The 16,253-nt window shown below is 36.7% G+C and overlaps 1 protein-coding gene across 1 annotated transcript in view; it reads right to left on the reverse strand.

Annotated features, from left to right (window-relative positions):
• The window catches only part of TAF4B (TATA-box binding protein associated factor 4b), an 89,325-nt gene that overhangs the window by 41,644 nt on the left and 31,428 nt on the right, over window positions 1-16,253 (reverse strand). Inside the window, exons 10-11 of the mRNA XM_061130736.1 lie at window positions 4,406-4,575; window positions 706-836 (exon numbers count right to left, since the gene is read on the reverse strand). Of these exons, the coding sequence (XP_060986719.1) occupies window positions 706-836; window positions 4,406-4,575 (301 nt within the window). The remainder of the gene's footprint in view (window positions 1-705; window positions 837-4,405; window positions 4,576-16,253) is intronic.

Consider the following 16,253-nt stretch of genomic DNA (forward strand, 5'->3'; position numbering starts at 1 on the left):
GCTGATACTTCTCTAGATTCCTTTTAACCTACGTCTAGGACATCATGACAATGACCATTCTTGCAAACTCAAAACGTTAAAAGGTTACCCATGTAACATGTATAAAATCTAGCTGTGAACATTTCCTGCTATGAGGGGAAAGGTTATCTTTTTCTTTTTTAACCCTCATCAACCAATATATTTGTTCTTCATCAAAACCATAATACAAATAAATCCAGTGCTTTCATCTTGATGATGGCAAGTGATTTGGTTCACACCACTAGGGATAAGACAAGGCTATTCGTGCATGTAATTTTTTAAATAAAAGTCCTCAATGCAATAGCTTAACTCACTGAAAGGAAACGGGAGTTGCCAGCAGAGTACGGATCACTGAAGAGAACACAGCTACCCAATATTTCCTTCTAACACATCCTCCCCTTTCCAGTCAAGAGCTTTAGGAAGAGAAGCCTCAGGCATGACAGATGCGTATTTCAGTCTGCACTTAACATAGAAGCTTTGGATACTACTGAAACTCTATTTATTTGTCATGTAAACATATCTAAATTAGGCACATTAGGAATGAGATTTTGATTTTCTACCAGTATGAATTATGTCTCAACCATTTCCTTGAAAAATGTACCTAGAATATGAATCTATATCAAACAGCTACCTTTAACAGAACAAAGGGGGGAGGAGAGTTTGGTCTTCTCTAACGATTTCCTTTACCTTGTAAGTTGTCATTCGATGCTGAGCAATTGTAGTCAGTTTTTCTAGAAGGCCTCGTAATCGCTCCTGTGTTGCATGGGAGATCAAGTTCACAGCATCAGAATTAAGTTCTGTAATGTCATGCTTTTTACCTGTGGAAGCAGGGAAAATCCATTACGTGTTTTAGTAGAGGCTGATAATTGAAATAATTAGCACAGCAGGTATTCTGTTCCCCCTGGAAGTCATACCCATTATGAATAAAGGTTTGGAGATTATGATTTTCCTGGTAAAGTCACAACTTCAAAGATCTTAAGACATTACATTAATAAAACCTAGCCTGGAGCCTCAGAAAATATAGACATTGTTTCACTTAGCCTCTAGAATCATTCTCCTTGCAAGGTCATTTGTAGGACAAAGTTAATAAGAACACAAATCAAGTCTAGTGTTCAGGGAGGAAAATGGTAACTGCAGAAATTAGTGCTGTATTCTGTTAATTTTAGTAATTAAAAAAAAAACAGCAAATTACATTTTGCCCTGTTTGACACTGTTAGCAATTTACAACATTTGTTTCCATGAATTCAGATTGTGAATCTCTGTTAATAGCTTGTCTACACAACACACCTATACTTTTTTTGTCCAATACCAATCATGCTTACTTTGCACTCATATTCTATAAATTGACTTGATAATTAGTTTACATGTTGAAATGAGTTCAAAGCCTCATCATTTTACTCATCAACTTTAAAAAACTTCTCTTTCACTATATCTCTTTCTATAAATAAACCAAACTTCTATTCTTCCTTCTGCTAACTAGGAAGAAAGTTTCAGGAAAACAATTTCGACCACATACTGCAAAGCAGAAGCTCATTAATAAATCAACCTCATCAGTATTTAAATAGCAGTTCTCCAGCTCAGTGAAACCACCTGTATCATCAGAGATGATAACCCTAAAGATACATGCAATTATGTAATCTCATCTAAATGAGTTTTCTAAGTGCTATTGTGTTTGTTTTTAACATATGTATTTACACAAATTTTAAAAATATAATATTTAACTTGCACTCTATCTGAAATACATTCTTATATACTCAAAGTGTGAATAAAGATTGCAAAAAAAAAGCTTTAATTAAAAAAGCCAACAAATCTTAAATATACTGTTTGATCATAAGAAATGCTGCCATAAGAAACGCTGAACTTTAGTTCAAAACGTGGGCTATATTAAACCAGACAGAAAAAGGATATAAAACGATTCAGCTTCATCTGTACCAAACCTTCAAAATGTAGTTCATTGCTTTTTAGCAAAACTGAATTCATCACCAATATACAATTCAAGCAAGGGGAAAAAACTGGAAAGTCAAATCTACTTTACTGAAACGTCAGCATAGATAAATAGTGGGGCCTTGTATAGCAGCAATAATACAATTTCAAAACAATCCAGTGATTAAAATTATGAGTAAACATGGGTATGTAGAGGATGACATACCAGTTGATACTTTAAGAAAAACGAACATTTAATAATATATAGTGTCTGGGAAAAAACTTTGAAAATAATTTCATAAGTATAAAACAGAAGCTTAAGTTAAAGAAAAATCCATATTTCCAAAATATTAAAAATAAACAAGCGTTGGGAGTTGCAAACAATTTCAGGGCTTAGTGAACAATCAAATTTTCTAGTATCCTCACTAAACTGACGATAAAACATGACACAATTACAAAGTTAAAGTCTCACTTTAAAATAAAACACTCTCTTTGGTAAAGTCATCATTAACTGATTAAGGAGATCAAGTTGGTGTTTGAAAGCTTACTATGTGATTTTACAGAAAGTCTGTGTAATTTAATTTAGGTAACTGGCAAAAAAGGAAGAACACTGGCATGTTTACTCCCCCACCATATTCAAGTAAGAAAATCTTCCTCCCCAAATTCTTTGGGTTAATTTATAACTCCTGTTATTAAAAAATGATCTTGGTTCTAACCTGTTCTGTGAACATGGAATTTTATTATAAATGAAGACCATTCCTAGAAATACATAACTCCATTCACTCTATGGTTTTTGTTTTAAAAGCTTAGGTAATTTAGAGGGAAGAAGTTTTGCAATTTTCCATCATATTAAATGACAAGCTTGTGTTTTATCACTAAGAACTGAAAATACAAAGATATATCCCCAGAATTCTCCTTGAAGGCAGAGGTTAGCAAACTAAACCTGGTCTCTCTTTATAGATACAGTTTGATGGGAATACAATCTTTCCTATTAGTTCACATATTGTCTACAGCTTCTTCTGTAATATAACAGTAGAGGTGAGCAGTTGCGACACAGACTATATTTGCCCACAAAGTAGCAAACATTTATTATCTGGTCCTTTGCAAGAAAAAAAAAACAAACCTGTCAATCTCTGTCCTAAAAGATCAAAAATGTTCTTTCAATACTAAAAGTTCTCCTATCATACAGTCAAGGTCTAAATCAAGCTAGAAATAAAATTTATACAGGGGCAGGGAATTGATAAAATTAAGTACGAATCGACTTGTGCTCCACCAGAGTTCTAAATAATTCTGTGGCTAAAAGCAGTTAAAACACCAGCAAATTTCCCAAGCCATCACAGAAAGGTATGTGCTTAGGCTTAATCCCAAACTAAGGAACCGCCTTCTGTACAGTACAAAACAGGACGCAATGAAGAAAATGAAAGAGAAAGAAAGAGAGAGAGGGAAGAAAGAGGGGGAGGGAGGGCTGGAGAGGAGAGCAAACAAAACACAAGCAAACAGCAAACAAACATTTTAGAATTAGCTTTTCTGAATTCCAATCCTTTTGAACTAATGTAAATTCTACTTTTTCAAAATAAAAGGATAATATATACTGAGGTGAAAAAAGTGATAATTTGTATAGCATACAGCAGGAGCTCAAATATTTACTGAGTAATTTTCAAGTAGACTTAGAATATGTAACAGTCCTTAAATATACCATGGATGTATCAAACATCTGAAACTTCCACAGTTTTGTGTGAAGCCTTCAACACAGAACGCAAAGGTTCTTACTCAAGCATACTAAAAGGTCACTGGTGCTGGCCTCTCAAGCTGGACATGGGTGAAGGAGGAGAGTTAGTCTCTGGCCAGCCCCTGGGTCAGGACACAAGAAACGAGAAGACACACACACAACAGTCTCTCTTCAATTTGTCTCTTTTTTCAGTTACCACTGTGAGTTTGCTATTAACAACAAAAATGTTTGGCTCCAGAATAAAACAGGTATGTTCTCTACCATTTCCTTTCACATACTTCAGGCCATCTAACAACTACTGGCCAGAGAGAACCCTGATATTCTAGTTTCGCTCTTTTACCATACGGATGGGTCTGAGTTCCAGGGTGGAGATGAGGAAAAAGGGACTTAATCTCGTTGGCTATTTCTTTGTTTCATAAACACAAATTTGTAACATAAATTACATGCCTAAAGGCCAACCAAAGTAGAACAGCACAGAAAAAAAAATATATCCTAAGTATATCTATATACTTATGATATTAACCACTACCTATACCAGAAACCACAGGTTGTATGATTTAAGTTACTTTAATAATTTTTAAAATAAAATATTACTGTAACACCCATGAAATCTTGACTACTTCCAGAGCTTTTGTTAAGCTTCAGACTTTCCAGAAACACAAACTCAGGTTATCTAACTCTTGATAACATTTTCCTTGGATCAGACAGTCTTATCAGGTCAATGATCATACTTACCAATGTCTAAAATTCGCTTTTGTAGAGCTCCAATGAAAAGAAATGGTTCATCTTTACAGGATTGAACGAGGGTGCCAACCAATTCAGAATTTGTTGCTAAGATGCAGGCGTTTTCTTCACTGAGATTGACCCCTGCCATGGAAGTCACATCATTGATGTCATCTTCATCTCTAATAGAAAAAAAAAAGGAAAGCTGTTTGGTGGTGGTGGTGGTATGTGAATGAGTGATTTCAAAGAGCAAGGAAGTGTAGATCTCTCCTTATAACTAAACACATTATCTTACTTAATTTATCTAAGCAAGAGAAGAAGTGAGGCATGGCTATCCCTCTCTGTCAGTCTTTAAAATTAACTGGTGTCTCTAACGTCTAGTACATTTAATATCAGAAAGATCGATCACAGACACCTTTGAGTCCTGGTGCCCATCTCTCCCTCTCTCAGTTTAGTAAATAGGGTGCACTAAGAGGGATTTGGTCCAGTGCTCTGTGACAAACTAGAGGGGTGGGAGAGAGGTTTGTGGTGGGGGCAGGGACAGGATACCCATGGCCAATTCATGTTGATGTATGGCAGATGTCAATGCAATATTGTGGAAAAACTGTCCTCCAATTAAAATAAATAATTTTTTTTCAAAAAAGAGGGATTTGGAAGTTAGTCTAAGTTATCCACAAACTGCCTCCAATGAAAGACAATGAAATAAAAACAGGTTTCTTTTTTTTCACCCAAGATGATTAAAAACCCCTGAAATATCCCCATTGCCCTCCACTGGTCCACTGAGGAGGAGAAAGCCTTCGATCCTGAAAGGTCCATACCCGTGAAAAGGCCCTTGAGAAGAATCTCTCTAGACTAGCTATTCTGAAACTATATGGTTAAAATCAGCTTTGTTTTTCTGCTTTAGACTTTTGGTGTGCTTCATCTGTACCAATTGAATTAATTAAACCACCTCCTCGAGCAAATGGCTGCAAAGGGCTAATATTTAAGATATAAAATTATACACACATATGTAAAAGACACACATATAAGAACACAAAATATGTTTGGGCTCCTTGCATTGTGCCAGCAAAATTAAATAGTTGGTTTTATCTAATAGAATTGCTACATGGCTATGGGTACTAAGATGAGTATATTATGTTTAAGGAGAGAGAAAAGAAAGACGAAAGAAATACTAAAATTCTAATGGCATCCTTATTCTCCAAGACAGGCTTCAGCAATATGTGAACCGTGAACTTCCAGATGTTCAAGCTAGATTTAGAAAAGGCAGAGGAACCAGAGATCAAATTGCCAACATCCACTGGATCATCAAAAAAGCAAGAGAGTTCCAGAAAAACATCTATTTCTGCTTTATTGAATATGCCAAAGCCTTTGACTGTGTGGATCACAATAAATTGTGGAAAATTCTGAAAGAGATGGGAATACCAGACCATCTGACCTGTCTCTTGAAAAACCTGTATGCAGGTTAGGAGGCAACAGTTAGAACTGGCCATGGAACAACAGACTGGTTCCAAATAGGAAAAGGAGTACGTCAAGGCTGTATACTGTCACCCTGCTTATTTAACTTATATGCAGAATACATCATGGGAAATGCTGGGCTGGAAGAAGCACAAGCTGGAATCAAGATTGCTGGGAGAAATATCAGTAACCTCAGATATGCAGATGACACCACCCTTATGGCAGAAAGTGAAGAGGAACTAAAAAGCCTCTTGCTGAAAGTGAAGGGGGAAAGTGAAAAAGTTGGCTTAAAGCTCAATATTCAGAAAACTAAGATCATGGCATCTGGTCCTGTTACTTCATGGCAAATAGATGGGGAAACAGTGGAAACAGTGTCAGACTTTATTTTTGGGGGCTCCAAAATCACTGCAGATGGTGACTGCAGCCATGAAATTAAAAGACGCTTACTCCTTGGAAGGAAAGTTATAACCAACCTAGATAGCATATTTAAAAGCAGAGACATTACTTTGCCAACTAAGGTCCATCTAGTCAAGGCTATGGTTTTTCCAGTAGTCATGTATGGATGTGAGAGTTGGACTATAAAGAAAGCTGAGTGCGGAAGAATTGACACTTTTGAACTGTGGTGTTGGAGAAGACTCTTGAGAGTTCCTTGGACTGCAAGGAGATCCAGCCAGTTCATCCTAAAGGAGATCAGTCCTGGTGTTCACTGGAAGGACTGATGTTGAAGCTGAAACTCCAATACTTTGGCCACCTGATGTGAAGAGCTGACTCATTTGGAAAGATCCTGATGCTGGGAAGGATTGGGGGCAGGAGGAGAAGGGGAAGACAGAGGATGAGATGGCTGGATGGCGTAACTGACTCGATGGACATGGGTTTGGGTAGACTCCAGGAGTTGGTGATGGACAGGGAGGCCTGGCGTGCTGAGATTCACGGGGTCGCAAAGAGTCGGACACGACTGAGCGACTGAACTGAACTGAATGGCATCCTTAACACCATACATAATAAGAGGCATGTCACTGACCATAACTTACGTACCAGTGCATAACAATTTACACAAACATGATTATATAAAAAAGATATTGTTTCTATTTATTGCATGGGCCAAATGATCTATCATGTGATTTCATATCAATAGATTTGAACCTCCCTGTAGTAATGCATTTGTGTACAAAAGACAGAAATGAACTATACCAGTTAAGTGTTTAAGATATGAAAGCCTCTGGTGTTCAACTTTAAAAAGCAGCATGTTAGGGCTAAGAGAGGGAAAGAGACCCCACTCACATAGGTATAAGAGTTTCAAACTAAATGAAAGAAAGTTAAGTGCTAGACACAACAGTTGCAAGTGAAGAGAAAGAAATATGGTTCCACAACCTAAACAGTATATTTAAAAGCCTAACCTTTAAAACTGTGTCTCTGTAATAGGGAAAAGAAAACTTTTAAAATTAGTATCTCAAATCAACCAAATGAAATATACAATGTAAAGAAACTGTATAAAAATGGTTGGTCTCCACCTTATCAAATGTCACAGGGGTACTGTCAGAGGTATGGGATGCTGAGAATGGTTCTAAGAACTAATTTACCACCTATGTAAACAAAGAAGTATTCCAGAAACATCTGAACACTTAAAGCTTAAATTTAAGTACAATAGAAACTGTAAACCTAAAGATGGACCAAGATCCGAGTTAAAAAAATATTCTAAAAGGTCTAAGTAAAAAAATACTTTTTAAAAATCAAGTATCAAGAAAATGAAAAAACAAGCCATAGACTGGGAGAAAATATTTGCAAAACACATATCTGATTAAGGACTGTTATCCAAAATATATAGAGAACTCTTAGAACACAACAAAAAGAATACAAACAGATTAAAAAATGGGCCAAAGACCTAAAAGACAACTCACCAAAAAGATGGCAAGCATATGAAAAGATGCTCCACATCCTATGTTGTCAAGGAGATGCAAATTAAAACAATGAGATACCACCACACACCTATCAGAATGGCCACAAGCCTGAACACCAGATGCTGATGTGGGTGTGGAGAAACAGGAGGTCTCATTCACTGCTGGTGGGAACGCAAAATGGTACAGCTACCATGAAAGACAGTCTGGCAGTTCATTGCACAACTAAACATACTCTTACCATATGATCCAGCAATTATACTCCTCAGTACTAACCCAAAGGAACTGAAAATTCACATCCATACAAAAAGCTGTACATGGATGTTTCTAGCAGATTTACTCCTAATTGTCAAAACCTGGAAACAACCAAGATGTCCTTCAGCAGGTGACTGGACAAACTGTAGTAAATCCAGAAATGGAATATCGTTGAGGACTAAAAAGAAATGTTACCATACCATGAAAAGACGTTGGAGGAAACTCAAACGCACACTATTAAGTGAAGAAGCCAAACTGAAAAAGCTACATACTGATGATTCCAACTATATGTCATCTCGGCAAATGCAAATTATGGAGACAATAAGACGACCTGTAGTTGCCAAAGGTTAGCAGAAAGGGATGACTAGGCAGAAAACAGAGGACGTTTTAGGACAGTGAAATATATAGTATCTGTATGACACTATAATGGGGGATATATGTCATCACACGAAAATGTAAAAACCCACAGAATGCATCACAAGAGTGAATTGTAAGGTAAATGATGAACTTTGGTTGATAATGATGTCTCAGTGCAGATTCATCAAGCATAACAAATAAACCACTCTGGTGGGGGATGTTGGTAATGATTGAGGCTGTGCATATATTAGAATTTTCTACAAGATACCAATCAATTTTCCTGTGAACCTAAAATTGCACTAAAAATCATCTATTAAAAAAGAAAAAAGGGGCCAAGTACATTCGACTAAAAACTCTGTTCACTCCTAAACAGAATCTGTTTACTCTGAAATAGAATCCCAACCAGTTACTTATCGCCTTTAGGACAAAATTTTCTTCCTCAAAACAATGAATAACTTTGATTAGGGTACTTTCTAATGTCGCTCTCAGCCACTTAAAAGGATAAGGGCGCTCTCTTTGGCCAGATACAGAACAAATGCCAAGGTGTATTACGAAATTGGAAAAACTAAACAAAACAAGGTATGGAACAGAGTGTACCTTGGGAAAAAAAATACACACTTATATGGACATAACTTATATGGGCATATCTCTGGATACACAAGAAATTCATCTCTGGAGGGGGAAACTGGGAAGCATGAGTAGGAAAGAAGACATTTTATATCACCTCATACTCTTTTTCTAGGGGTTTTCCAGGTGACATTAGTGGTAAAGAAACTGCCTGCCAATGCAGAAGACATTAAGAGATATGGGTTTGGTCCCTGGGTCAGGAAGATCCCCTGGAGGACATGGCAACCCACTCCAGTATTCTTGCCTGGAGAATCCCATGGACAGAGGAGCCTGGAGGGCTACAGTCCATAGGGTTGCAAAGAGTCAGACACAACTGAAGTGACTTCGCATGCAAACATGTTATCTTTTCTACCCTTTGAATGTTGTACTATATACATGGATTACTCAATCAAATGGTTAGTGATATTTTTAAAATAATATGTAAATAAACAAAAAAAGAAAACTGAAGACAGAGAAATATAATGAAGTTCAGAACATAGCCTCATTCTTTCCTTAAAAAACCCCCAGACTTATTTACGGTATACAGCACATGGCCTTTACACACATGCACACAGCATGGTATGGTCACAAGGTCAGCTGTGTGCCAGGTACAGAGGCCTTGTACCTTGCTTCCACAGGTGGGTGTTCCCTCTGAGCCCCTGCTGAAATCTCACATAAAGACTGGAGAGACCAGTACCAGGTCTCCTATTACTAGCAGTCCCACGCACAGTACCAGAACTGAAAGTAATTCATCAGTGCAGAGACTGTCCCATGTCTTTCAGAATCTTCTTGCAGCCCTTCTCTGAAATCAGCAGGGAGCTAACCACCCAATAAGATTTGTTCTTGCCTAGCCATCCCCGCCCCTTCTATCTGGCCCCAAGCTGAACACAGCTCCCTCTAGTCCAGCTATCAGCTGCTATGGTTACAGAGGGCCGCATGAAGAGAGGGAGACCCTAAGGAGGGAAGAGGAAAGAGTACCACGATCAACAGTACCTGAACCATTTAAAACTTCCTCTTAGAGAGAAGGCAGACTAAAGGAAAGCAAAGACAACACAGTGTCATAGCAGCACTGTTGATAAGGCTAAAAAGACAGGCCAAGGCAGGAACAAAGGCTTTGCTGCTGAGGTAATTTGTGATTCTGGATTGGTTTAATTTTAGAGGCAAAGAAAGTGAGAATCTCTGAATCATTCTTCAAGACCTCTGGTCTGATGCAGTATATTTTTTAATGAAGGTGTTGTGAAAGACATAAGACTGTTTCGTTCTAAAAGATATACAAGAAGAAAATTTAACAGTGAAAGGCTTCCAATTTAAGATTCTGTCGGGGCAATAGGTTACTATGCAAAAGTTAAAGAAGTATTACCCAATCACCTGGCTTGCTTTTTGGCTTCTGAAACTGATCTAATTCTTCAGCTTTTAATACAGTTAACTACCGCTTGTGCCTACTTTTTAAAATCGCTTCTACTTGTCACCTTATTTAACTTATATGCAGAGTACATCATGAGAAACGCTGGGCTGGGGGAAGCACAAGCTGGAATTAAGACTGCTGGGAGAAATACCAATAACCTCAGATATGGAGGTGACACCACCCTTATGGCAGAAAGTGAAGAGGAACTAAAAAGCCTCTTGATGAAAGTGAAAGAGGAGAGTGAAAAAGTTGGCTTAAAGCTCAACATTCAGAAAACTAAGATCATGGCATCTGGTCCCATCACTTCATGGCAAATAGTTGGGGAAACAGTGGAAACAGTGGCTGATTTTATTTTTCTGGGCTCCAAAAATCACTGCAGATGGTGATTTCAGCCATGAAATTAAAAGACGCTTACTCCTTGGAAGGAAAGTTATGACCAACCTGGATAGCATATTAAAAAGCAGAGACATTACTTTGTCAACAAAGGTCTGTCTAGTCAAGGCTATGGTTTTTCCAGTGGTCATGTATGGATGTGAGAGTAGGACTATAAAGAAAGCTGAGTGCCAAAGAATTGATGCTTTTGAACTGTGGTGTTGGAGAAGACTCTTGAGAGTCCCTTGGACTGCAAGGAGATCCAACCAGTCCAATCCTAAAGGAGATCAGTCCGGGTATTCATTGGAAGGACTGATGTTGAAGCTGAAACTCCAATACTTTGGCCACCTGATGTGAAGAGCTGACTCACTTGAAAAGACCCTAATGCTGGGAAAGACTGAGGACAGGAGAAGGGGACGACAGAGGATGAGATGTTTGGATGGCATGACTGACTTGATGGACGCGGATTTGGGTAAACTCTGGGAGTTGGTGATGGACAGGGAGGCCTGGCGTGCTGCAGTTCATGGGGTCGCAAAGAGTCGGACACAACTGAGCGACTGAACTGAACTGAACCCTCTTAAGATCTATATTAGCATCAAACTAAATCTTCTCTAGTAGAAAAAAATCACATTACTTTCCTGTTACAAAACATTTCATGATCCCATGAACTCAACCTGATATTCAAGGTCCTCCAGGTAATGACCTTAACTTAGCACACTCTTCCCTCCCATTTCTCACCATCAAATAGCTCCTACCGACCCTGGCCTTTCTCAGGCTATTCTCCCTTTCTTGTTCTAGTCTTCAGCTCCTTTTGCTTTATTATTTTTCAGCTGTCAATGCCCCATGCATAGTCCAGATCGACTTCAATTGCCTACTTTGGAAATGTTAGTTTGTTTTCATAATTTAAAGTGTCTGTCCAATTACTACAACTTTTGAACGTTCGAGGGTACATTTCTTTTTATTTTAAGAAGATCAAGTTCTTCCTTTAGGTTACTAATCCCTGGTAAAATAAGTTTACCTTCAATATTCTTGTTTCATCACCTTTCAGCATAATCTCTGTGTTACCTACCACAGCCAGTATATAAACTCACACAACATCTTGCTTACTCTCCTTTTATGCTTTTTCAAAGGTATTTTTCCCCATGGGAAATCATCTTTCTTCTTTTTAAGAAACATAGCATAGGATATTGCAGTATTTCTCAAACTTTAGTGACTTTAGGAACTACTTCAGAGTATATTCCTTCCCAGTTCATTCTGCATGTAAGCACAAAGATAATTTTTTCCTAAATAGCATTTTACTATAATAAAATCTGGCTAATAATTTTGCAAGCTTTCACAATCACATCTCTAAGTTTTCATCCATGTAATTTTGCTGTGAGGAATATTTAAGAACCTACTGTCTAACAAGAATTAGCATAAAGGCAACTCCTCCAAGACTTTTTTTTGTTGAATTTAACCCTAGATTTAGAATTAATTTGCACAGCTCAGAAGGGTGTTTCTTCTGTCTCCTGTCCTTCCAAGATTTTATCACCAGAGACAGTTTTCTAAGTCCTTCCTTGGAATGATTAACCATCTGTTACTATGTATAAATACATAATAAAACAATTAATTACATACGAATCAAGATAGAGCACATGTTTAACCTACACTAGAGAATCTGATTCCTGCAATAAGAAGAAAATGGGACATTAAAGTTGGTGGAGTAATATCTGTACAAACAGTATGTAACCTTGTCCTATGTTTTTTTCTAAGTGTCTTTTAAGGCAAATTTTTAAAAAAGCCACTTAACCTCTAGCTGTTATAATGCGTCCTAAGTTATACATGTATACATAAATATCCACATATATATAACATCCATCCACAAATATTTTATTCTCTCTCTAAAATATTCTAAAGAAAAACTTTAATCATAAGACAGTATCACCTCTTTAAAAAAATCAACAATAACTCCTTATGATCATCAAATTTCCAGTTTCCAGTTTAAATAAAATTAACTACACAAACATGCAGAGGTACTGTAATATTTGTCACTTCTGATTCTGAAATATAAAGAATAAAACACGAATCTCTGGCACCCTCTGGTGTTTAAACACTATATAGCTTCCCTTATTCATCCCAGATGTACTGACAAGCACAATAGAAAATATGATTTATGCAGGGAAAAAGTCACAAAAATTTTCTTTTCACTTAAGTAGTTTTGAAAATACAGAAGGATATCATTCTGCTATTAACCTCATCCAGTTAAGTCAAGACAAGATCTAATGCCATACACTATTACATCCTCTTACCTAAATAGAGTCTCTTACCTAAACAGTAAATGAAGTGATATTAACACTATGTATCTGAGAAAGCAAACTTAACAAAAAGACATCACTATAAAAAGATATGCATAAAGTCACATATGACCCAAATAACTAGAACATATTATACAAAAATGAAAAGTGCATATTAGAGCTAAAATAAAACTTATCTTAAAAATAGATTATATCTAAGATTATAGACATTCCTGTTCTTTTTTGAAATTCATTATTTCAATAAATTTCTGAATGCTTATTATGAACAAGGCATTTTTCTACACATTAAGTACACAATGGTAAAGTTACAACAAACTCTCAGAGAGATTGGGGAGTATAAAGAAGGGTAAACAAATAAATAGAGTAACTTTAGATAAGTGCTTCAAGACAGCAGTTGTGACTGAAAAAGCTACTTTACAGGGCTGGCTAAGCAAAGACTCTTTAGTCAGATAACTTTTAAACTGAAATATTAATAATAACTGTTATAAACAGAAGCTTTTAAACTGGATTGGTCCATATGAAGATGGGGAAAGAAAATGCAGCAAATAACCACATCTAAAAACTGTACAGCGGGCCTGACTAGTATGTATGAGGAACCAAAAGGAAGGGAGCAAAACTCCTCCGTCCCTAACACCAAGAGAATGCTGTACCTGTAATGGTCTGCCTACTTCCAGTTTTCCTAAATATGGGAAAGAATCTTATCTTGCTTATGCCACTATTCTTCAGTTTTTCTGTCAGCTACAACCTTACTGAACTCTAATAAATATAACTATGGTTCAAGGTAATCTCAGTAAAAAATTTTAAAAGAACTTCCCCGCTGATTTTGAAATTTATATGTAAAAGAAGAACAAGTCAAGACATTTTTGATAAGAAAGGAATAGAGAATTTATCCAGATATAAAAATAATGAAAGTAAGGGAAATCAAAATGCAAAAATATTAACATAGAAATAAAACAAAAACAGCAGTAAAATGAAATTTTAGAAATATACTCTTGAACAAATGGGGATTTACTGAAAGGTAAAGTAGCATTTCATATCAGAAAAGTAAAGATGATGAAATCTTCAGTAACTATTGTTGATGTAAGCAACCCAGCCAGGAAAAGGTTATTTCTGCTTCAGCTATTTACAAAGATAGAATCAAGCACTACTGCTGACTTTGTAAAGGTCTACTGCATATATGGAGTTTGTATAGATATTTTGGAAGAAAATACACAAGCTCATCATTATAAGCTCAGGATAGGAAAAGATTTCTTAGAATAATGCAAAATTCAAAAGTTATAAAGGAGGAGACTGATAAAGCTAGTTTTGTGATTTAAAATCTGCTAATGGTGATACTTCTGCATCAGGCATTAAGTGGACTAGATGTACCCATGAGAAATTAGAAATTATATAATTTCTAATGCCAAAATTAGGTTGGCATTCTAATTTAGACAAGTTTAAGACTTTTTCATTCCAATGTTGGGCGCACAGAAGTTGTCAAAAAGTATCAGTAAAAACAAGCACCTAGTACACTCTAAAGCTAGAACTGCCTCGAGGGCAAATGCCTGAGGCTGGCACTAGCTTCCTGGCCTCTGTTAGAGTGGAGACACTAAGTCAGGTTCTCCAGAGCAGGTGCTACGTGGTGCCAAATCCTCCCTGGTTCCTGTGAGACAGTCACAGATCTTCTCTGGAGTAAAGCAAACTCAGCGGGCTGTCAGTTCTAACCTGATTTACCCATCCACCGAGCAAGGATATAGGACAACTGGAACAAATTCTTATACTTTGTGGTAGGACTGTAGTGGTGCAACCACATAGGAAAACAGATTGGCAGCTTCTTATAAAGTTAAACATAAACCTACTAAATGATTCAGCAATTTTGCTCATATATTTACACAAAGGAAAACTTATGTCCATACAAAGACTTGGATACAGATGTTTCTAACATCTTTACTCACAATAGCCAAAACCAGGAAACAACCTGAATATCCACCAATGGCTAAAGAGATAAACAATTCAGTGCAAACAACCACAGAGCACCATACAGTGGAATACTACTCAGCAATGAAAGGCAACAAATTACTAATACATGCAACAACACTGGATGTATATCAAATACATTATGCTGAGCAAAGGAAACCAAGCGAAGAATACAAATTATACAATTCTACTTATTTAAAACCCTAGGAAAGAAAAATCAACAATGATAAGAAGCCAGTTAGTGGTTGCCTAAGGTATAATGAGGGGACTGGCTGGGAAGTATCACACAGGAGACTTTCAGGGTATTGAAAATATTCTATGTATCTTGACTGAGGTACTTGGTACATAAATTTAGTCTTTTGTCAAAACTTACTGCATTGGAAGACAATGATGACTGCCTAGGTCATCATCTTCCAACATTTACTTCCCCCAAGCAATACAGAACAATCATCACCACAGCCTCAGCACAACCTGAAGACAAAGAATATCCAAACTTCAAAACAAGAATAAATGAAAAAGCAAAACAACAATTTCCAGTGCACACTTTCTTGTCCAATGGCGACCGATTCCTCAACTCACTCACCCTATCTCAAGAGGTTTTAGGCAAAAGCAGACTGAATAAAAATTGCAGGAGAGAGACCAGAGAACTAGTGGCAGAATAAAGGATGAAATATACCACTGGCAGGAAGATAAGTACATCCCAAGTCAAAAAATACTAAAGAGGTGTCCTGGTAGATCAAAGCATGGACCACATTCAATTAATTTCATCCAAACAAAAGATGACTGAGAAAACTCCAGAGAACAGACTGAAGGTGAGCATTTTAATATAAAAGTAGAGCTACAACTAAAGTATTGATGGGGATGAGGAGAGGGGATTAATGTACAAATGCTTACATACTATGACAAATAATGCAACTAAAAATGGGAGCATATAAAGAAGAAAATAGAATATCCACACACAGATTTTTAAGTAAGCAACTGGTAAATTTTAAAAAGTATTGATCCAAGAAGGACAGACATAAAACTGTAAAACTTCTAGAACAAAGAACAGGAGAAAATTTCTATAACCTTTGGTTACACAAACATTTCTTATATAAAACATGAGAAGCATAATCTGCAAGAGAAAAAATTAATGAACTGGGCTTCAGCAAAATTAAAAACTTTTGCTCTGTGAAAGACACTGGTAAGAGAATGACTTGGATCTTGAACATATATAAAGAACTCTAAAAATGCAAGCACAGAAAAACAAACAACTCAAAAGAAAA

Source organism: Dama dama, chromosome 27, assembly GCF_033118175.1.
Source record: "Dama dama isolate Ldn47 chromosome 27, ASM3311817v1, whole genome shotgun sequence".
In the NCBI taxonomy this organism is placed as follows: Eukaryota; Metazoa; Chordata; class Mammalia; order Artiodactyla; family Cervidae; genus Dama; species Dama dama.